The 24,289-nt window shown below is 47.9% G+C and overlaps 1 protein-coding gene and 1 long non-coding RNA gene across 2 annotated transcripts in view; one reads left to right on the plus strand and one right to left on the minus strand.

The window, feature by feature from the left end:
- LOC127542607 (uncharacterized) overlaps positions 1 to 24,289 on the minus strand; it is a 76,953-nt gene that overhangs the window by 12,264 nt on the left and 40,400 nt on the right. The gene's annotated exons all lie outside the window — the stretch shown is intronic.
- Positions 7,772 to 10,113, plus strand: LOC127542606 (polyadenylate-binding protein 4-like). The gene has a single exon (XM_051968340.1). It carries the CDS (start codon positions 7,787 to 7,789, stop codon positions 9,890 to 9,892), a length of 2,106 nt encoding a protein of 701 aa, XP_051824300.1. The 5' UTR covers positions 7,772 to 7,786; the 3' UTR covers positions 9,893 to 10,113.

Genomic DNA, 24,289 nt, shown 5'->3' on the forward strand with positions numbered 1-24,289 from the left:
TGAAATTGGCAGCATGGTGGAGAAAGGACTACACAATCATTCACTGGCAGTGAAATTTCACTTTGAAAATCTTTTTGGGGGCAGAATGGGACACATCATGAACAGAAGTTAACTCCATAATGCCCTTGTTGGATAGCTACTCTGAAAGTGTCTATTTTTTTCTTTTTAAATTGATTTATTCAAAGATCTCTAGAGTGTAGTTATTCATTTGCACAATACTAGGGATAATCTGAATGTTCTACAAAAGGGGAACAATTAAATGGCTCGTGTGTGGTACTTTAATGTAAAGACAAGTCTGAGAAATACAAAGACAACTAAAAAGGCCTTTTATAACTATGGTCAAGTCATTTCACCTCCCTGGGTCTGTTTTTTTCATCTGCAAAATCGGAAATGGGACTGAGTGGCCTCTGAAGTTCCTTCTAGCTCTAGTTCTATGTCTTTATACTATAATATAGAGGACATAATCCAACTAGAGAGAAGGCAAAGATCCATTAATCAAGACTTTGGATGGGTTGGGGGAAGGGCAAACCTGCCTGTTTACAATCCTTGACACACCGTTGTCTTGGCAATGCAGGCCCGTTGTGATGCCCTTCCTTCTATGACACGCTCCCCCGCTGAGCCTATAAAAAGGGTGCGCTCAGGGCACTCAGCGTCCTTCCCCTCCAGGACCTGCCCCTCACAACAACCCCTCCCCCGCTCCCCACCCTACCCCCCCTACCCCCGCCCCCGCCCCCCCCTCAGCCCGCCCCTGCCCCCCCCCCTCAGCACACACACTTAGGGCCAGCCGTTCCACTGCCCTTCCTTTCCTCACAGCCACTATAGACCGCCGCGCCCGCGAAGGCTGACAAGTTTTCTACCGTATCTGATCTTTCCTCACTCAGGGGTGTACCCTCTCCTCACTCCTTTTTCCACAGTGACATCAAGGCGTGAGACCCGAGTACCCTGGGAGCCGAGCCGGACACCGCCACCGCGGCCGTGGCCGCTGCCACCACGGCAGCCGCCTTCACCTCCGTCTTTACTGCTGCGGCTTCGGCCCAAGATCAGCCACTGGGTGGAGACTTTGGGGTAAATCTTTGATTTTTCGTAGTAACCAAAGGGTAGCCTGCCTTCCCCAGGCAGTTGGCCCCCCAAGGGGTGAAGGGGGATTATATTGGGGATTGGCCTGAGTATATTATCTGTGCCCTGGGTATTCTGAGATCTCAATGTACCTCACGTCCCAAACAGTCCCAACTCCCCAAAGGCAGCATTCTACATGGGTGCTGGCCCCCCAATGGGTGAGGGGGGGAAGGGTTATATTAGGGATTGGCCTGAGTATATTATCTGTGCCCTGGGTATTCTAAGATCTTAGTGTACCTCACGTTCCAAACAGTCCCAACTCCCCAAAGGCAGTGTTCTATGTGGGTCTGGCCCCCCAAAGGGTGAGGGGGGATTATATTGGGGATTGGCCTGAGTATATTATCTGTGCCCTGGGTATTCTGAGATCTCAATGTACCTCACGTCCCAAACAGTCCCAACTCCCCAAAGGCATCATTCTACATGGGTGCTGGCCCCCCAATGGGTGAGGGGGGGGAAGGGTTATATTAGGGATTGGCCTGAGTATATTATCTGTGCCCTGGGTATTCTAAGATCTTAGTGTACCTCACATTCCAAACAGTCCCAACTCCCCAAAGCATCATTCTACATGGGTGCTGGCCCCCCAAAGGGTGAGGGGGAAGGGTCATATTGGCGATTGGCCTGAATGTATTATCTGTGCCCTGGGTATTCTGAGATCTCAGTGTACCTCACGTTCCAAACAGTCCCAACTCCCCAAAGGCATCATTCTACATGGGTGCTGGCCCCAAAGGGTGAGGGGGGAAGGGTTATATTAGGGATTGGCCTGAGTATATTATCTGTGCCCTGGGTATTCTAAGATCTCAGTGTACCTCACGTTCCAAACAGTCCCAACTCCCCAAAGGCAGTGTTCTATGTGGGTCTGGCCCCCCAAAGGGTGAGGGGGGGATTATATTAGGGATTGGCCTGAGTATATTATCTGTGCCCTGGGTATTCTGAGATTTCAGTGTACCTCATGTTCCAGACAGTCCCAACTCCCCAAAGGCAGCATTCTACATGGGTGCTGGCCCCCCAAAGGGTGAAGGGGAAGGGTTATATTGGCGATTGGCCTGAATGTATTATCTGTGCCCTGGGTATTCTAAGATCTCAGTGTACCTCACGTTCCAAACAGTCCCAACTCCCCAAAGGCATCATTCTACATGGGTGCTGGCCCCCCAATGGGTGAGGGGGGGGAAGGGTTATATTAGGGATTGGCCTGAGTATATTATCTGTGCCCTGGGTATTCTAAGATCTCAGTGTACCTCACGTTCCAAACAGTCCCAACTCCCCAAAGGCAGTGTTCTATGTGGGTCTGGCCCCCCAAAGGGTGAGGGGGGGATTATATTAGGGATTGGCCTGAGTATATTATCTGTGCCCTGGGTATTCTGAGATTTCAGTGTACCTCATGTTCCAGACAGTCCCAACTCCCCAAAGGCAGCATTCTACATGGGTGCTGGCCCCCCAAAGGGTGAAGGGGAAGGGTTATATTGGCGATTGGCCTGAATGTATTATCTGTGCCCTGGGTATTCTAAGATCTCAGTGTACCTCACGTTCCAAACAGTCCCAACTCCCCAAAGGCATCATTCTACATGGGTGCTGGCCCCCCAATGGGTGAGGGGGGGGAAGGGTTATATTAGGGATTGGCCTGAGTATATTATCTGTGCCCTGGGTATTCTAAGATCTTAGTGTACCTCACATTCCAAACAGTCCCAACTCCCCAAAGGCAGCATTCTACATGGGTGCTGGCCCCCCAAAGGGTGAGGGGGAAGGGTCATATTGGCGATTGGCCTGAATGTATTATCTGTGCCCTGGGTATTCTGAGATCTCAGTGTACCTCACGTTCCAAACAGTCCCAACTCCCCAAAGGCATCATTCTACATGGGTGCTGGCCCCAAAGGGTGAGGGGGGAAGGGTTATATTAGGGATTGGCCTGAGTATATTATCTGTGCCCTGGGTATTCTAAGATCTCAGTGTACCTCACGTTCCAAACAGTCCCAACTCCCCAAAGGCAGTGTTCTATGTGGGTCTGGCCCCCCAAAGGGTGAGGGGGGGATTATATTAGGGATTGGCCTGAGTATATTATCTGTGCCCTGGGTATTCTGAGATTTCAGTGTACCTCATGTTCCAGACAGTCCCAACTCCCCAAAGGCAGCATTCTACATGGGTGCTGGCCCCCAAAGGGTGAAGGGGAAGGGTTATATTGGCGATTGGCCTGAATGTATTATCTGTGCCCTGGTATTCTAAGATCTCAGTGTACCTCACGTTCCAAACAGTCCCAACTCCCCAAAGGCAGCATTCTACATGGGTGCTGGCCCCCCAATGGGTGAAGGGGGATTATATTGGGGATTGGCCTGAGTATATTATCTGTGCCCTGGGTTATTCTAAGATCTCAGTGTACCTCATGTTCCAAACAGTCCCAACTCCCCAAAGGCATCATTCTACATGGGTGCTGGCCCCCCAAAGGGTGAGGGGGGAAGGATTATATTAGGGATTGGCCTGAGTATATTATCTGTGCCCTGGGTATTCTGAGATCTCAGTGTACCTCATGTTCCAGACAGTCCCAACTCCCCAAAGGCATCATTCTACATGGGTGCTGGCCCCCCAAAGGATGAGGGGGAAGGGTCATATTGGCGATTGGCCTGAATGTATTATCTGTGCCCTGGGTATTCTGAGATCTCAGTGTACCTCACGTTCCAAACAGTCCCAACTCCCCAAAGGCATCATTCTACATGGGTGCTGGCCCCCCAAAGGGTGAGGGGGGAAGGGTTATATTAGGGATTGGCCTGAGTATATTATCTGTGCCCTGGGTATTCTAAGATCTCAGTGTACCTCACGTTCCAAACAGTCCCAACTCCCCAAAGGCAGCATTCTACATGGGTGCTGGCCCCCCAATGGGTGAAGGGGGATTATATTGGGGATTGGCCTGAGTATATTATCTGTGCCCTGGGTTATTCTGAGATCTCAGTGTACCTCACGTTCCAAACAGTCCCAACTCCCCAAAGGCAGTGTTCTATGTGGGTCTGGCCCCCCAAAGGGTGAGGGGGGATTATATTAGGGATTGGCCTGAGTATATTATCTGTGCCCTGGGTATTCTGAGATCTCAATGTACCTCACGTCCCAAACAGTCCCAACTCCCCAAAGGCAGCATTCTACATGGGTGCTGGCCCCCAAAGGGTGAGGGGGAGGGTCATATTGGCGATTGGCCTGAATGTATTATCTGTGCCCTGGGTATTCTGAGATCTCAGTGTACCTCATGTTCCAAACAGTCCCAACTCCCCAAAGGCAGCATTCTACATGGGTGCTGGCCCCCCAAAGGGTGAGGGGGAAGGGTCATATTGGCGATTGGCCTGAATGTATTATCTGTGCCCTGGGTATTCTGAGATCTCAGTGTACCTCACGTTCCAAACAGTCCCAACTCCCCAAAGGCATCATTCTACATGGGTGCTGGCCCCCAAAGGGTGAGGGGGAAGGGTTATATTAGGGATTGGCCTGAGTATATTATCTGTGCCCTGGGTATTCTAAGATCTCAGTGTACCTCACGTTCCAAACAGTCCCAACTCCCCAAAGGCAGTGTTCTATGTGGGTCTGGCCCCCCAAAGGGTGAGGGGGGGATTATATTAGGGATTGGCCTGAGTATATTATCTGTGCCCTGGGTATTCTGAGATTTCAGTGTACCTCATGTTCCAGACAGTCCCAACTCCCCAAAGGCAGCATTCTACATGGGTGCTGGCCCCCCAAAGGGTGAAGGGGAAGGGTTATATTGGCGATTGGCCTGAATGTATTATCTGTGCCCTGGGTATTCTAAGATCTCAGTGTACCTCACGTTCCAAACAGTCCCAACTCCCCAAAGGCAGCATTCTACATGGGTGCTGGCCCCCCAATGGGTGAAGGGGGATTATATTGGGGATTGGCCTGAGTATATTATCTGTGCCCTGGGTTATTCTAAGATCTCAGTGTACCTCATGTTCCAAACAGTCCCAACTCCCCAAAGGCATCATTCTACATGGGTGCTGGCCCCCCAAAGGGTGAGGGGGGAGGATTATATTAGGGATTGGCCTGAGTATATTATCTGTGCCCTGGGTATTCTGAGATCTCAGTGTACCTCATGTTCCAGACAGTCCCAACTCCCCAAAGGCATCATTCTACATGGGTGCTGGCCCCCCAAAGGATGAGGGGGAAGGGTCATATTGGCGATTGGCCTGAATGTATTATCTGTGCCCTGGGTATTCTGAGATCTCAGTGTACCTCACGTTCCAAACAGTCCCAACTCCCCAAAGGCATCATTCTACATGGGTGCTGGCCCCCCAAAGGGTGAGGGGGGAAGGGTTATATTAGGGATTGGCCTGAGTATATTATCTGTGCCCTGGGTATTCTAAGATCTCAGTGTACCTCACGTTCCAAACAGTCCCAACTCCCCAAAGGCAGCATTCTACATGGGTGCTGGCCCCCCAATGGGTGAAGGGGGATTATATTGGGGATTGGCCTGAGTATATTATCTGTGCCCTGGGTTATTCTGAGATCTCAGTGTACCTCACGTTCCAAACAGTCCCAACTCCCCAAAGGCAGTGTTCTATGTGGGTCTGGCCCCCCAAAGGGTGAGGGGGGATTATATTAGGGATTGGCCTGAGTATATTATCTGTGCCCTGGGTATTCTGAGATCTCAATGTACCTCACGTCCCAAACAGTCCCAACTCCCCAAAGGCAGCATTCTACATGGGTGCTGGCCCCCCAAAGGGTGAGGGGGAAGGGTCATATTGGCGATTGGCCTGAATGTATTATCTGTGCCCTGGGTATTCTGAGATCTCAGTGTACCTCATGTTCCAAACAGTCCCAACTCCCCAAAGGCAGCATTCTACATGGGTGTTGGCCCCCCAATGGGTGAGGGGGGAAGGGTTATATTAGGGATTGGCCTGAGTATATCATCTGTGCCCTGGGTATTCTGAGATCTCAATGTACCTAACGTTCCGAACAGTCCCAACTCCCCAAAGGCAGTGCTCTATGTGGGTCTGGCCCCCTAAAGGGTAAGGGGAGGATTATATGGGAATTAGCCTGAGTATATTATCTGTGCCCTGGGTATTCTGAGATCTCAGTGTACCTCATGTTCCAGACAGTCCCAACTCCCCAAAGGCAGCATTCTACATGGGTGCTGGCCCCCCAAAGGATGAGGGGGAAGGGTCATATTGGCGATTGGCCTGAATGTATTATCTGTGCCCTGGGTATTCTGAGATCTCAGTGTACCTCACGTTCCAAACAGTCCCAACTCCCCAAAGGCATCATTCTACATGGGTGCTGGCCCCCCAAAGGGTGAGGGGGGAAGGGTTATATTAGGGATTGGCCTGAGTATATTATCTGTGCCCTGGGTATTCTGAGATCTCAATGTACCTCACGTCCCAAACAGTCCCAACTCCCCAAAGGCAGCATTCTACATGGGTGCTGGCCCCCCAAAGGGTGAGGGGGAAGGGTCATATTGGCGATTGGCCTGAATGTATTATCTGTGCCCTGGGTATTCTGAGATCTCAGTGTACCTCATGTTCCAAACAGTCCCAACTCCCCAAAGGCAGCATTCTACATGGGTGTTGGCCCCCCAATGGGTGAGGGGGGGAAGGGTTATATTAGGGATTGGCCTGAGTATATCATCTGTGCCCTGGGTATTCTGAGATCTCAATGTACCTAACGTTCCGAACAGTCCCAACTCCCCAAAGGCAGTGCTCTATGTGGGTGCTGGCCCCCTAAAGGGTAAGGGGAGGATTATATGGGAATTAGCCTGAGTATATTATCTGTGCCCTGGGTATTCTGAGATCTCAGTGTACCTCATGTTCCAGACAGTCCCAACTCCCCAAAGGCAGCATTCTACATGGGTGCTGGCCCCCCAATGGGTGAGGGGGGGAAGGGTTATATTAGGGATTGGCCTGAGTATATTATCTGTGCCCTGGGTATTCTGATCTCAATGTACCTCACGTTCCAAACAGTCCCAACTCCCCAAAGGCAGTGTTCTATGTGGGTCTGGCCCCCCAAAGGGTGAGGGGGGGATTATATTAGGGATTGGCCTGAGTATATTATCTGTGCCCTGGGTATTCTGAGATTTCAGTGTACCTCATGTTCCAGACAGTCCCAACTCCCCAAAGGCAGCATTCTACATGGGTGCTGGCCCCCCAAAGGGTGAGGGGGAAGGGTTATATTAGGGATTGGCCTGAGTATATCATCTGTGCCCTGGGTATTCTGATCTCAATGTACCTCACGTTAGAAACAGTCCCAACTCCCCAAAGGCAGTGCTCTATGTGGGTCTGGCCCCCTAAAGGGTAAGGGGAGGATTATATGGGAATTAGCCTGAGTATATTATCTGTGCCCTGGGTATTCTGAGATCTCAATGTACCTAACGTTCCGAACAGTCCCAACTCCCCAAAGGCAGTGCTCTATGTGGGTGCTGGCCCCACAAAGGGTGAGGGGGGGAAGGGTCATATTGGGAATTGGCCTGATTTGTTATTATCTGTACCCTGGGCATTCTGAAATCTCAATGTACCTCATGTTCCAAACAGTCCCAACTCCCTGATGGCAGTGCTCTACGTGGGTGCTGGCCCCCCAATGAGTGAGGGGGGAGGGTTATATTGGGGATTGGCCTAAGTATATTATCTGTCGTGCCCTGGGCATTCTGACATCTCAACATGTACCTAATGTTCCGAACAGTCCCAACTCCACGATGGCATCCCTCTACGTGGGAGACCTTCATCATGAGGTGACGGAGGCTATGTTGTACGAGAAGTTCAGCCCAGCAGGTCCTATCTTGTCTATCCGCGTGTGCCGAGACGCGGTCACCCGCCGCTCCCTGGGATATGCTTACGTGAACTTCCAGCACTTGGCTGATGCAGAAAGGGTGATGACTGCCATGAATCTTTATATCATCAAAGGTAAACCTGTCCGTCTCATGTGGTCCCAACGAGATCCATCTCTCCGGAAAAGTGGCATAGGCAACGTTTTTGTTAAAAACCTGGAAAAGTCCATCAACAACAAATCTCTACATGACGCGTTCTCCAGCTTTGGCAACATCCTATCCTGCAAGGTGATTACTGATGACAACGGTTCCAAAGGCTACGGTTTTGTGCATTTTGAACATCGAGAATCTGCCGAGAGAGCAATTCAGAAAATGAATGGGATACTTCTGAATGATCTCAAAATATTCGTTGGTCATTTCAAATCCCGTAAAGATCGAGAATCTGAACTTGGAGCACAAACCAGAGAATTCACCAATGTATACATCAAGAACTTTGGAGAGGATATGGATGAGGAAAGGCTGAGTAAGATCTTTGAAAAATTTGGACCTACACTTAGTGTAAAAGTGATGAGGGATGACTGTGGAAGATCAAAAGGTTTCGGATTTGTCAACTTCCAGAAACATGAAGATGCACAGAACGCTATTGATAACATGAATGGCAAGGAGCTCAACGGAAGACAAATCTATGCTGGGCGGGCTCAGAAAAAACTAGAGCGACAAACACAACTTCAACGCCATTTTGAACAACTAAAACAAAATAGAATTGTCAGATACCAAGGTGTTAATCTTTATATCAAAAACCTTGATGATGATATTGATGATGAAAATTTGAGAAAAGAATTTTCATCATTTGGAACGATCACCAGTGCCAAAGTAATGATGAATAACGGTAGGTCCAAAGGTTTTGGTTTTGTATGTTTCTCTGCTCCAGAAGAAGCCACCACAGCAGTTACGGAAATGAACGGTAGACTTGTAGCAAGTAAGCCATTGTATGTCGCTTTAGCCCAACGAAAAGAGGAACGTAAAGCCCATCTCGCCAACCAGTACGTTCAGAGGATGGCACGCATAAGATCCACAGCCAGTCCCATGCTAGGCCCATACCGGGCAGGAGCTTCTTCTCGTTATTTTTTTACACCTCTAACACAAAGCCAGAACCGGGGAGCATACTATCCTCCCAACCACTTTGCTCAGCTAAGATCAAGCCCACACTGGTCTGCCCAGCGTGTGAGATCCCACTCTTTCCAGACCATTACAGGACCTATGCGACCAAAATTCTGTAGATCACCTTTTGGTCCCCTACAGTCAACTTCACAGATGTCAAGAACTTCATTGTCAAAGTCACCGATGTCAACATCAGTGATGTCGACTTCACATATGTCAACATCACTATTGTCGACTTCACATATGTCAACATCACTTGTGTCGACTTCACATATGTCAACATCACTTGTGTCGACTTCGCATGTGTCAACATCACTTGTATCAACTTCACATGTGTCAACATCGCTGATGTCGACTTCACATATGTCAACTTCACGGATTTCAAGAAGGATAACAACTCAAAGGATTAATTCCCCACTGCACACATTGAGACCTCTGTGTCCCCCAGGGACTACATTTATCCCAACGTTACGCTCAGCTCAGCAGTATAAATACACTGGTGCTAGCTACAATCACCAATTTCTTGGTATACCACCACATATTCCCACACTGACCCGTCAAATTCCCACACTGACCCGTCAATTGGTTGCACACCTGCCAGGGCAAGAACCTGCAATACCTTCAACATCAACTGCCTTTCCTCAACCACAAAAACGGGTACTTGGGGAAAGGCTGTTTCCACTGATTCAGGATCTACATCCTACCCTGGCTGGAAAGATCACAGGAATGTTATTGGATAGACAAAATTCGGAGATTCTTTGTATGCTTAATTCTCCCGAATGTCTCCGTTCGAAAATAAGTGAAGCTATGGCAGTTCTGCAGGCTCACAAGGAGAAAGAAGCCATTCTCCCGAATGTGTCTATTCTAAAATAAGTGAAGCTATGGCAGTTCTGCAAGCTCACAAGGAGAAAGATGCCATCGAAGGTAACAACACCCCCGACATGGCTTCAATGTAAAAACACACTAAGAAAATACCGCCGGAGATCACCAAAATAGGAGCAAGCATTTCATCGAAGAAAAACATCCAAACGTGAAAAAACTTCATGGTTGCACCCTCCAAATGGCAGATGTGAAATTAAAAACAAGTGTGATGTGTTGAAATCTTTGTAATGGCAGGGGCAAGTTCTGTGTAATTCACATGTTTAGATTACTTTTATCCTATAGTCAGCAGGGGATAAAACACTGATTTTAGCACTCCTGCCCAGGTTGACTATAGATAGCCTGAGACTGGGCCCACTCTGGGATTTTTATAGGTGTTATTCCCTAGATGATGGAACTTACTTCAAAAACAGACTTCAAAAACTTAGATTTCCAAAGTAGAAAGAGTTAATTGACTTGGCCAGAGCGCCCACGACTACAGTGTCAGAGGTAGCACTTGAACCAGATTGTTTAGCTCTGAAGCTCACACATGCCCCAGGTTACACTTGAACAAACTCAGCCACATCCAAGCTCACAAAAAAGATGCTGGATCTAGAACTGGTAGGGCCCTTAGCAAACATCTAGTCCAACCCCTTGCTGTGGCAGAGGCAGAACCTGAGGCCTAGAGAGAATTCACTTGCTCAAGATGTCATATAAGCCTCATATAAGATGAGGCAGGCTCAGATGCCCCAACCCATATGCCCCTATTCTCACAGGCCCAACCTCACACACCCCTGCTCTCACAGGCCCAACCTCACACACCCCTGCTCTCACAGGCCCAACCTCACACACCCCTGCTCTCACAGGCCCAAACTCATGTACCCCCTGCTCTCACAGGCCCAACCTCACACACCCCTGCTCTCACAGGCCAAACTCATGTACCCCCTCCTCACAGGCCCAACCTCACACACCCCTGCTCACACAGGCCCAACCTCATACACCCCCTGCTCTCACAGGCCCAAACTCATGTATCCCCTGCTCACACAGGCCCAACCTCACACCCCTGCTCTCACAGGCCCAACCTCACACACCCCTGCTCTCACAGGCCCAAACTCATGTACCCCCTGCTCTCACAGGCCCAACCTCACACACCCCTGCTCTCACAGGCCCAAACTCATGTATCCCCTGCTCACACAGGCCCAACCTCACACCCCTGCTCTCACAGGCCCAACCTCACACACCCCTGCTCTCACAGGCCCAAACTCATGTATCCCCTGCTCACACAGGCCCAACCTCACACACCCCTGCTCTCACAGGCCCAACCTCACACACCCCTGCTCTCACAGGCCCAACCTCACACACCCCTGCTCTCACAGGCCCAAACTCATGTACCCCCTGCTCTCACAGGCCCAACCTCACACACCCCTGCTCTCACAGGCCCAAACTCATGTACCCCCTCCTCACAGGCCCAACCTCACACACCCCTGCTCACACAGGCCCAACCTCATACACCCCCTGCTCTCACAGGCCCAAACTCATGTATCCCCTGCTCTCACAGGCCCAAACTCATGTACCCCCTGCTCTCACAGGCCCAACCTCACACACCCCTGCTCTCACAGGCCCAAACTCATGTATCCCCTGCTCACACAGGCCCAACCGCACACACCCCTGCTCTCACAGGCCCAACCTCACACACCCCTGCTCTCACAGGCCCAAACTCATGTATCCCCTGCTCACACAGGCCCAACCTCACACACCCCTGCTCTCACAGGCCCAACCTCACACCCCTGCTCTCACAGGCCCAACCTCACACACCCCTGCTCTCACAGGCCCAACCTCACACACCCCTGCTCTCACAGGCCAACCTCACACACCCCTGCTCTCACAGGCCCAACCTCACACACCCCTGCTCTCACAGGCCCAACCTCACACACCCCTGCTCTCACAGGCCCAACCTCACACACCCCTGCTCACACAGACCCAACCTCACACACCCCTGCTCTCACAGGCCCAACCTCACACACCCCTGCTCTCACAGGCCCAAACTCACACACCCCTGCTCTCACAGGCCCAACCTCACACACCCCTGCTCACACAGACCCAACCTCACACACCCCTGCTCTCACAGGCCCAACCTCACACACCCCTGCTCTCACAGGCCCAACCTCACACACCCCTGCTCTCACAGGCCCAAACTCATGTACCCCCTGCTCTCACAGGCCCAACCTCACACACCCCTGCTCACACAGGCCCAAACTCACACACCCCTGCTCTCACAGGCCCAAACTCATGTACCCCCTGCTCTCACAGGCCCAACCTCACACACCCCTGCTCACAGGCCCAAACTCACACACCCCTGCTCTCACAGGCCCAAACTCATGTACCCCCTCCTCACACAGGCCCAACCTCACACACCCCTGCTCACACAGGCCCAACCTCACACCCCTGCTCTCACAGGCCCAAACTCTCATACCCCCTCCTCACACAGGCCCAACCTCACACACCCCTGCTCACACAGGCCCAACCTCACACACCCCTGCTCTCACAGGCCCAAACTCTCATACCCCCTGCTCACACAGGCCCAAACTCACGTGCCCCAAACTCACATGACCCTGCTCACATGCCCCTCCTCACACAGGCCCAACCTCTTACACCCCTAACCTCTCACATCCCTGTTCACACAGGCCCAACCTCACACACCCCTGCTCTCACAGGCCCAAACTCATGTACCCCCTCCTCACACAGGCCCAACCTCACACACCCCTGCTCACACAGGCCCAACCTCACACACCCCTGCTCTCACAGGCCCAAACTCTCATACCCCCTGCTCACACAGCCCAAACTCACGTGCCCCAAACTCACATGACCCTGCTCACATGCCCCTCCTCACACAGGCCCAACCTCTTACACCCCTAACCTCTCACATCCCTGTTCACACAGGCCCAACCTCACACCCCTGCTCTCACAGGCCCAAACTCATGTACCCCCTGCTCTCACAGGCCCAACTCACACACCCCTGCTCACACAGGCCCAAACTCACACACCCCTGCTCTCACAGGCCAAACTCATGTACCCCCTGCTCTCACAGGCCCAACCTCACACACCCCTGCTCACACAGGCCCAAACTCACACACCCCTGCTCTCACAGGCCCAAACTCATGTACCCCCTCCTCACACAGGCCCAACCTCACACACCCCTGCTCACACAGGCCCAACCTCACACACCCCTGCTCTCACAGGCCCAAACTCTCATACCCCCTGCTCACACAGGCCCAACCTCACACACCCCTGCTCTCACAGGCCCAAACTCTCATACCCCCTGCTCACACAGGCCAAACTCACACACCCCTGCTCTCACAGGCCCAACCTCACACACCCCTGCTCTCACAGGCCCAAACTCATGTACCCCCTCCTCACACAGGCCCAACCTCACACACCCCTGCTCACACAGGCCCAACCTCACACACCCCTGCTCTCACAGGCCCAAACTCTCATACCCCCTGCTCACACAGGCCCAAACTCACGTGCCCCAAACTCACATGACCCTGCTCACATGCCCCTCCTCACACAGGCCCAACCTCTTACACCCCTAACCTCTCACATCCCTGTTCACACAGGCCCAACCTCACACACCCCTGCTCTCACAGGCCCAAACTCATGTACCCCCTGCTCTCACAGGCCCAACCTCACACACCCCTGCTCACACAGGCCCAAACTCACACACCCCTGCTCTCACAGGCCCAAACTCATGTACCCCCTGCTCTCACAGGCCCAACCTCACACACCCCTGCTCACACAGGCCCAAACTCACACACCCCTGCTCTCACAGGCCCAAACTCATGTACCCCCTCCTCACACAGGCCCAACCTCACACACCCCTGCTCACACAGGCCCAACCTCACACACCCCTGCTCTCACAGGCCCAAACTCTCATACCCCCTGCTCACACAGGCCCAACCTCACACACCCCTGCTCTCACAGGCCCAAACTCTCATACCCCCTGCTCACACAGGCCCAAACTCACACACCCCTGCTCTCACAGGCCCAACCTCACACACCCCTGCTCTCACAGGCCCAACCTCACACACCCCTGCTCACACAGGCCCAAACTCATGTACCCCCTCCTCACACAGGCCCAACCTCACACACCCCTGCTCACACAGGCCCAACCTCACACACCCCTGCTCTCACAGGCCCAAACTCTCATACCCCCTGCTCACACAGGCCCAAACTCACGTGCCCCAAACTCACATGACCCTGCTCACATGCCCCTCCTCACACAGGCCCAACCTCTTACACCCCTAACCTCTCACATCCCTGTTCACACAGGCCCAAACTCACGTGCCCCTGCTCTCACGGGCCCATCCTCTCATACCCCCAACCTCTCACACCCCTGCTCTCACAGGCCCAAAGTCAAATATATACTAGTTCTTTAACTAGAATGGCTCACAGCAAACAGACCAACCCTATGCTGTGGTAGAGGTTGAACCCGAGGCCTACAGAGAAGTCACTTGCCCAAGCTCACACATACCCAAGATCACACATGCAGGAAGTAATTTACACCTCAGCTCACAAAGACTCAAGCACACATTTGAGATGCTTTATCTAGAACTGGAAGGGCCCTCAATGAACATCAAGTCCAACCTCCTGGTGTTGCAGACGTGGAAAATGGGCTTAGAGAGAAGTCACATGCCCACAGAGTGAGTCACAGGCTCATACACACACAATCTCACATATAAGATCTTAGATCTAGAACTTGAAGGGCCCCCAGAGAATATCTTGTCCCACACCCTGCCGCAGCAGGGGGTAATACCGAGACCTAGAGAGAAGTAACTTGTCCAAGCTTGCATGTGGCCAAACTTACCCACACCCCAGCTCACAGATGCCCAAGCTCACATATAAGTTCCCAGATCTAGAACTAGAAGGGACCTCAGCAGACATCTAGTCCAGTCCCCTGCTGTGGCAGAGGAGGAAAATGAGACATCGAGAGATTTAACTTGTGCTCACTCACAACCAAATTAGCACACACACAAGCTCACCTATGCCCCAGCTTACACAGACCCAACCTCACCTATAAGATCCCAGATCTAGAACTGGAAGGGCCCACAGAAAACATCTATTCCAGCCCCCTGCTGTGGCAGAGGTGGAACCTGAAACATAGATGTTAACTTGCTCAATTTCTCACACGGTCAGGCTCACAACCAAGCTCATATAAAAGGTTCTAGATCTATAATTGGAACGCTCCTCAGGGAATATGTAGTCCAAACCCCTGCTGTGGCTAAGGTAGAAATGGAGGCTGAAAGAGAAGTTTCTTGTCCCAGCTCTCTCACATCCAAGATCACACACGCACAACTTACACACCAATTCACAAACACCTAAGCGTACATATAAGATACTTGATCTAGCACTGGAAGGGCCCCCAGAGAATATCTAGTCCCACCCCCTGCTGTGGCAGAAGATACTGAGACCTAGATAGAAGTAACTTGTCCAAGCTCACACACGGCCAAATTCATACACACGCCAAAGCTCACAGATGCCCAAGCTCACATATAAGATACTAGATCTAGAATTAGAAGGGCCCTCAGCAAACACTTAGTCCAACCCCCCTGCTGTGATTGAGGTGGAAAGGGAGGCCTAGAGAGCAGTTATTTGCCCAAGCCTACATAAAATGTTCTAGATCTAGAACTGGAAGGTCCATCAGTGAACATCTAGTCCAATCCCCAGCTGTGACAGAGGTGGAAATTGAGACCTAGAGGGAAGGCAATTTGCCCAAGCTCACATAATCAGGTTTACACATGCACAAACTAACATAAGCCCAATCTCACAAACGAACACCCATGCTCACACATAAGATCCCAGCTCTAAAACTGATAGAGCCCTCAGTGAACATTTATTCCAACTCCTGCTCTGGAATAAGTGGAAACCCAGGCATAGAAAGAAGACCCTTGTCCAAACTCACACACACCCAAGATCATACACACACGCACGTAAAATAATTTATGACCCAGCTCACAAATGCCTAAGCTTACATATGAGATATTTGATCGAGAACTGGAATGGTCCTTACTGAACATTTAGTCCAACTCCATCTGTGGCAGAGGTTGAACCCGAGGACCAGAGAGAAGTCTCTTGCCCAAGTTTACAAACGCCTAGGCTCACACACACACACAAACTACCATAAGCCCAAGCACACAAATGCCCAACTTCACATATAAGATTCTAGCTCTAAAATTTGAAGGGCTGTTAGCGAACATCTAATCTAAAGCTGTGCTGTGTCAGAGGTGGAAACTGAGGCTTGGAGAGACATCATTTGCCCAAGCTCACACACACCCAAGATCACACATGCCCAAACTCATACTCCCCTGCTCACATACGCCCAAACTCATATCAAATGTTCTCAATCTATAACTGATGGGCCATCAGGGAACATCTGGTCCAAACCCCTGCTGGGGCAGAGGTGGAAACTGAGGCCTAGGGAGAAGTCACTTTCCCCAGCTTACAAACACACTCCAACCCACACATGCCCAAGCTTAGTTATAAGATACTAGATATGGAACTAGAAGGGCCCTCAGTGAACACATAATCCAACCCCCCGCCGTGGCAAAAGTGGAAAGGGAGGCCTAGAGAGAAGTCACTTGCCCAAGCTCACACACACCCCAGGTCACATGCACAAGCTAGATCTAGGAGCTGGAACGTACCTCAGAGGCCATTTATGCCAGTCTTTAATTTTACAGAAGAGGAAACTGAGGCCCAGGGAGGGAGTAAGACATGCTCATGGTCACATTATAGATAAGTGTAAGGGATCTCAAAGGCCATCTAAGCCAACCCTTCCCCTATATATCTCTATTTACAGAAGAGGAAGGTCAGGTCCAGAAAACTTTAGAGGCAGAGTTTGAACTCAGGTTCCCTGACTAGAGTTAGTCAATATGCCTTCCTTTTTCCTCTTCCACACCAGCTCTCATGGATGTGCTTCTGAAAACTTGTATTGAATTAAATTTTATTAACATGCAGAAAAGGAGCTGGTTATATAAGTCCTAAATGTCAATCCATCTGTAACATTAACAAGTATTTCTCAGTGTGAATAAATTACTCTCTGATGTATCTGTCTTTTGGGTTTTGTTTTGTTTTTTTTAAGAAAGGAAAAAAGGAAAGGAAGAAAGGAGGGAAGGAGGGAAGGAGGGAGGGAAAGGGAAGGAGGGATAGAGGGAAGGAGGGGGAAAGGAAGGAAGGAAGGAAGGAAGGAAGGAAGGAAGGAAGGAAGGAAGGAAGGAAGAAAGGAAGGAAGGAAGAAACATAAACTACTTATAAATTGTTGAAGAAGTTAGAAAGGCAGAGATTTTATGTAATGATATTCTCCCTCATGGTAGAGAGCTGACTAGGCTTTCAAAGACTTTTCCACTAGAATGCAAGCTCCAGATGCCTTCTTAGGCTTTGTACTTGGAAGTACAAATCAGTGAGAGAAAGGTTTCAGAATTCATTTCCATTCATTCAATTCTTCCATTCAAAAGTATTAGATGGATGGATGGATGTGTGTTGATGTTCACCGATCAGGTTAAGAATCCCTGTACCAGATTGTGAAGTCGGAAGACTGAGATTGATAACCCAGTTCAGACAATGCTCTATAATTCTTGGCAAGTCACTTAACCTTTTCTGAGCCTCAGGTTCTCATCTGAAAATGAGAATGAGAACTCTTGTTCTGTCTACTTCCCAGGGGTTATAAGGAAGGGGTTTGTAAAGCTATAAGTGCTATAGAAATGGGAGTTGTTATTATTATTCATTTGACAGGTGTTTATTAAGCTCGTACAATATGCAAAAGGCCCAGTGCTATAGAGGGTATATACAAAGATGAATACATCCAGGGGTATAAAAAAGATGAATACATCCTGATCCCTGCCTAGGAGTTTGACAGTCTAATGGGAAGGGAAGACATGGACACAAAGAACTCCAAATGGGAAAAGTGTTTATTAAGCATCTATTAAGAAAAAAAAGGGCCAGAAAAATATGTGTGTGTATGTATGTGTGTGTGTGTGTGTTTGTGTGAATGAGTGAGTGAGAAAGAGAGGGGGGAAGGGAGGGAGAGAGAGGTTGGAGGAGGAAAGGGGAGAGAGAAAAAGGCAGAGAGAGAGAGGTGGGAAGGCTAAAAGGGAGAGAGAAAAAGAAAGAGATACACAGAAAGAGGGGGGAAAGGAAGAGAGAAAAAGAGAAAGAGAGGTTGGAGAGGGAAGAAAGAGAAAAAGAGAGAGAGACACACACACAAAGGAAGAGGAATTGGAGGGGAAGGGGGAGAGAGAGACAGAGAAGTTGGGGAGGGGGAGGGAAGAGAGAGAAGAAGAGAAGAGAGAGAAAGAGTTAGCCACACAGTGAGAAAAAAATGCCTTTTCAGTTGAGTGGGGGAGGAATGACTGCGAAGGTTGCTTAGAGCAGGGAGCCTTTGACAAGCACTTGATTTCCATAGAGAAGGAGAAATGATTAAGCATCCTTGGTTTATAAAAAAAAATGAAGGATAAAGGTACAGAGTGGGAAGTAAAAGAATAAAACAAAACCCCAAACCCAGTCATGACTAAACAAACAAAAAAAAAAAAAACTCCAAAGCCCAGTTGTGACTGAATAAAACAAAACCCAAACTCTGGTCATGGCTGAATAAAACAAAACCCAAACTCCGGTCATGGCTGAATAAAACAAAACCCCAAACTCCAGTCATGGCTGAATAAAACAAAACCCAAACTCCGGTCATAGCTGAATAAAACAAAACCCCAAAGCTCGGTCATGGCTGAAGAAAACAAAACCCAAAGCCAGTCATGGCTGAAGAAAACAAAACCCAAACCCAGTCATTACTCACGATAGATACTTTGTGTGTGCCTCTACAACCCAATGCTAGACACAGTTGAGAACACAACTCTTGAGTATTTATTTGCATAGCCTTTCCAAAGTATACAGAATGTATGCCGATCTAATTACTAAATACTAGTTTCCTCCCTTTACCCCTCCACTTCTCTTATTAAAGAGGCAAGGCAAGGATTCTGCAACCTTTCATAGAGTTAAGAGCTGAGGTTAAGATAGAAAGTCCTAGCTTGCTTGATGTCATATAATAATAACAATATCTAGCATTTTATAAAGCACTTTAAGCTTTGCAAACCCTAACATTTTCTCATTTGACTCTGTTAACAACTTAAGGAGAAAGTGCTATTATTATCTGTACTTTTACAGATGAGGAAACTGAGGCTAAAAGATGTTAAGTGACTGAGGCAGGTCTTGTCCTCCAGTTTTTCTGACTCCAGATCATGCCCTCCAGCCGCCATTTCATCCAGCAGTCTCCATAGAGGTAAACAGGTTGAGAAAGCAAGGACAGATTAGAATATGCACAAGCCCTAAATGTTTCTCATTCCTTGCCAGCAAACAGTCACAATGATGGAAATAAGCATATGGCTAAGCTCACCTCCTGATCTGAATGTGCTGAACACGCTTCTAACTCTTTCTCACCTTGGCTTTCCATTATTGAGGCAAGTGAGTTCATCAAGAGAACAAAATGGTGAAACAAACCAAAGAATCTCTTTAATTCTGAGGGGTGGAAGATGTCAAGATCAAAAGAGAATATTAAATTGTCTTATTCCTTCTTCAGTCTTCCAAACTTGTCAAAAGGACAGAAGAGATGTCCCTTGGGTTTTGGTCAACCCAGAACTCTGGTTGAGCCCGCTTGTGTTCCCTTCTCACCTCTGATGAGATGAACCCTTCTATCCATATCTTAACCTGTTTTGGGTCCTGGACTCCTTGAATAGTCTTGTGAAGCTCATGGGCCTCTTCTTAGAATAAAGTTTTTAAATGTACAAAATACACAGGATCATGAAGCAAACCAATTAAATTGAAATAGTTATCCAGATACTTAAAACTCAAGTTAAGAACTTTTGCTTTAAGGAGAGATGGGGCCGATACCAGTTGACAAAGGAGACTGCCTAGAAGCAATTTCTTTCTTTGCTGTTAACATGAGTTTGTATCTGGTTCCTGTCAGCCATCACTCCTTGGGGCTGGTTAAATCCAGACTGCCCCATTCTAATCACTTCTCTCTTGGTTAATTTAGGAAGCATCTTAGAATTCTGCAGGGCTATGGGGGGGAGCATCCTTAAGGACATTCATTTTCACTGGTCTATTGTTAGTGTACGAGAAAGGTGGTTAATAGTGACTTTTTCCCAAGCTACCTTTTTATTACAATTTTTTAAACAAACATCAACCCTGTGAAACATAAGCAGAGCAGTTATGAGCTTCCATGCCCATTTCTGCTTTTACCATTATGGTCTGCACTTTCAATTATATTTCCTCAGAGCATGAGCATGCCCCAGGCTTGCCAAAACTATGGGAGGACATTAAATATGCTAGGCTCTGTAGCTAACCCTTAACCCTTGGCTGCCCGCTGCTTAATAGTGGATCACAAAGATTGTTTTCCTCAACATCAACCTGAAAAATTTAGAAGAAATGCCAACATTTCTTTCTTTGGGTCCTTCCTTCCTTTTTCTTCTTCCTTTATTTTTCTCCCTTATTTTCTTGTTTCTTCCTCTTTTTTCTTTTTCTCTCTTTCCTCTTCCCTCTCTCTCTTACTCTGTTTCTCTATGCCTTTCTCTCCTCCCCTCTCTATTTCATTCTTCTTACACTTGGTTTTTCTCTCTTCTCCCTCCTTCTCTCCCTCCTTCTCCTTCTCTCCTTTCTTCTCTCTGTTTCTGTGTGTGTTTCTCTTTCCCTCTGTCTCTGTGTGTCTGACTTTATCTGTCTCCTCTCTTTTGTTTTGGTCTGTCTCTCCCTCTCTCCCCTCTGTCTTTTTTTTGGCAAAGTAATTGGGGTTAAATGACTTGCTCAGGGTCACATAGTTAGAAAGTGCGAAGTGTTAAGTATCTGAGGTTGGAGTTAAACTCAAGTTCTTCTAACCACCCTCTGTCTACTGCACCATCTAGCTGCCCCTATTTTTCTTTCTTAATCTTTTTCTCTCTCCTCCCCTTTCTGTGTTTCTTTTTGTCTTCTCTCTGTGTGTCTCTCTCCCTTCCATCTCTGTCTCTCTTCTCTGTGTGTTTCCCTCTGTCTCTCTCTTTCTTCCTCCATCTCTCTTTTCTTTCTCTTTCTTAATCACTATCATTCTCTCTCTCTTCTGCCCCTTTTTTTCTCTCTCTCCCTCTCCCCTTCTGTCTTTCCTTCTATCTTTCTTTCTCAATCTCTCTCCTGCCTCCTTCTTTCTGTGTTCATGTCTTTCTCTCTCTCTCCCTTTCTGTGTCTCTCTAACTTCTGTCTCTCTCCTCTCTCTCTCTCCCTTTCTGTCTGTCTCTCTCTCACTTCTGTCTTTCTCCTCTCTCTCTCTTTCTCAATCTCTTTCTCTCTCTGCCCTTCTCTTCTCCTCATCTATCTCTGTCTCTCTGCCTGTCTCTTTGTCTATTTCTCTGTGTCTGTCTGTCTCTCATCTGGATCTGTAATTTCATTGGTGTAGATCAGGACTAGATGCAGCAACAACATGCCTGGAATTTCTAATCTTGAGAGTTATCTGGGGCACCAAGAGGCAAGTGTCTTGTCTAAATTTCAGCATTTTAATTTTTGCCTTCTGACCCAGCCCAATCTCTCTCCCTTAATACCCATCATGCTTTTCTCTAAACTTTTCATAAATCTAGTAACAATCTAGTTTAAGGGCAGAGTCAGACTAGACTCGGAGTCAGAAAACTGGGATTTCTCTCTCAGTTCTGACATTCCCTAACTGTATGAATCTGGGCAAATGACTAACCCCCTCTGTGCCTCAGTTTTCTCATCTATAAAATGGGGATAAAAGTATTCCCATTACCTGCTTCTCAGAAGAGGGGAAAGTTGTTATGAGGAAAGTACTTCACAAGCTTTAAAGCATCAAAGCCCAGAATTTCATAGCTGGAACGGCCTTCCACAGCCATCTATCTAGTCCAGCCCATACATTCCCATTATAATATACGTGTTCATTCTGATCACTTCCATGACCATTCATGATTCCAGGAGACAGATGATGAAGCATGCTGCCCACTCCCTGCTCAAGAGGTGATGGCCTCAGAGTGGGAAATGAAGCACACAGTTTTGCACATGGCTAATATGGAAATTTGTTTTGCTCGATTGTGCATTGCTACATGGGTGTTTTTGTTTTGTTTTTTAAGGTTGGGAGAGGTGATAAACAAGAGAGGAAATAACTGCTGGTTAGTTGAAAAAAAAAAGTAAGTACCTGTCAAGTGGTCATGCAAACCCTCCTTGACAACCTCTGATGAGGTTCGGAGAAGCCACTGAGGTAGCCCAGCCCACTTTTGGACAGCTCCCATTTTAGGGAAGTTTTCCTGGCACCATGCCTAAATGGTGTAACTTTCCCATTGCGCCTGATTCTGTCCTTTGGGGCCAAACAGAACAGGTCCAATCCCTCTTTCCTCATCACAGTCTTTCAAATAATTGAACACAGCTATTAACTCCACCCATGAGTCTTCTTTTCTCCATGGGAAACATCCCTACTCCCTAAAACCCATTAATCCTCACCTAAAGATGTAACTTACATGGTCCCAGTGACCAGACTTATTGTATGTGACTCCTCTCCACATACTCTCTGCCCAAACCCATATTTCATCTCTGTGCCTTCAGAGAGCCTATTCCCCATTCCTGGCCTTCCCTTTCTCTTCACCTCTGTCTCTTAGAATCTGTAGACTCCTTCAAAGCTGGTTCTCTCTTCTGCTAAGGCCACTCCCCTCCAAAATTACCATTGGTGAATTGTGTACAAATTGCGTGTGTGTGTGTGTGTGTGTGTGTGTGTGGCAGTTATCTTCCCCCAATGAATGTTTCTTGAAGGCATTCATGTTCCTAGCACCTAGTAGATGCCTAATAAACTCTTATTTATTATTTCATCAAGAGTAATTAGGAGCTTTCCAATTATTTCTTTACTAAGCTTGTCGATCAATTCCCTGTGAGCCATTTTGTTGATTTTCTTCCACCATCTGTATCTGCTGTTAAAACTGTCTGTTGAGTTCCCTCTTTATCCATATCAGTCTCTTCAGACAACTCTCGTTTTTCCTCTTCGTTGAAATTGTTTCCCTTCACATCTTCAGAATTGCATTCTTGAGAGTTTTCCCTCCCTTCTCTGCCGATTTGGAAGCCTTTTTGTTTCTTGGGATTCTACCTCTCCTTCCTCTAAATCCCTTGAAGTCTGCTTTCCCAGAGTCTCTAGATTCACATCAATCTGTGTCCGACTTCCTTCTCCCCTATCATAGACTCAATTAAAAAGAAGTGACTTCCTTCAAGGTTTGAATCATCTCTACCCCAACAACTAGTTTCTTCCTCTTAATGAGAACAAAATCTAGTATAGAGTTTCCCCTTGTAGTTCCTCCACCTTTTGAAGGACAAAATGATTAGTAAAGTGAATTGGGAGGAGATTAGCTCCTATGCTTTTGGTAGAGAACTTTACTAGATGTTGGGAAAGTTAAAGTATCCCATCACTGCTGCAGTATGTGTCAACCTTATGATCTGTTCCCTAAAGTGTTCATCTCTTTCCTCTTTCAGTTTAGACACTGTGTAGTATACTTTGCTGACAAAAAAAGCGATTCTATATCTCCCTCTGATACTTTCCACCATGCTTCTAGTTCGTGGGATTCCTCACAAAAGTATTCTTTCTTAATATGCAATGTTACATATATTTTAACATATTTAACATGTATTGGATTACCTGCTATCTAGGGAAGGGGTAGGGGAAAGGAAGGGAAAATCTGGAACAGAAGGTTTTGCAAGGGTCAATGTTGAAAAATTATCCATGCATATGTTCTGTAAATAAAAATCTTTAATAAAAAATTTATTTTATTATTAAGAAAAAAATATCCAATGTTACTACTCATACCTCCTTTTACCTATCCTAATTATTTTAAAGTATAACCAAGCATCCAAAGCTATATCCTAATCACGAATTTTATCACATCCAGTGCCTTAAGACCTCAAGCTCTTGCTTGTTGCCTAAAATCTGAACATCTGTGTATAGACTTCTCAGGCCATGAGTTTGGGCTTTTGTTTTGTTTTGTTTTCCACTGGTTTCTTTCCTATATTTTGTCTCCCGTGAACTCTTGGATGTCTCAACTCCTCCTCTTCCTTCATCGTACCTACTCTATTGTATCTTGCTTACTGGAAACATGTGGAGTTTTCTCTATTCCCCACTCTTCCTAGTTTAATGGAATTTTGCTTAGATTTGCAAGATACCTAGAATGTAAATTTTTAGCCACTTTTGCTAAGTGCACTCTTTGCCGGGAGCCTCTTTTTTAAGCCATAGCCCAGAAATCTAAGTCCCATTCTAAAACAATACCATCTTAACTAGCTGATAATTGTGTTTTCCTCTTCTATAACTCTTGCCTTCAGTTGACAGCGATGATAAATGCATTACCTATGATATTCGGCTTCCTG

The sequence above is a fragment of the Antechinus flavipes genome, chromosome X (genome assembly GCF_016432865.1).
Source record: "Antechinus flavipes isolate AdamAnt ecotype Samford, QLD, Australia chromosome X, AdamAnt_v2, whole genome shotgun sequence".
In the NCBI taxonomy this organism is placed as follows: domain Eukaryota; kingdom Metazoa; phylum Chordata; class Mammalia; order Dasyuromorphia; family Dasyuridae; genus Antechinus; species Antechinus flavipes.

Coding starts and splice junctions, on each gene's coding strand:
- LOC127542606 (XM_051968340.1), top strand. CDS start 7,787: ATGGCATCCCTCTACGTGGGAGACCTTCATCATGAGGTGACGGAGGCT.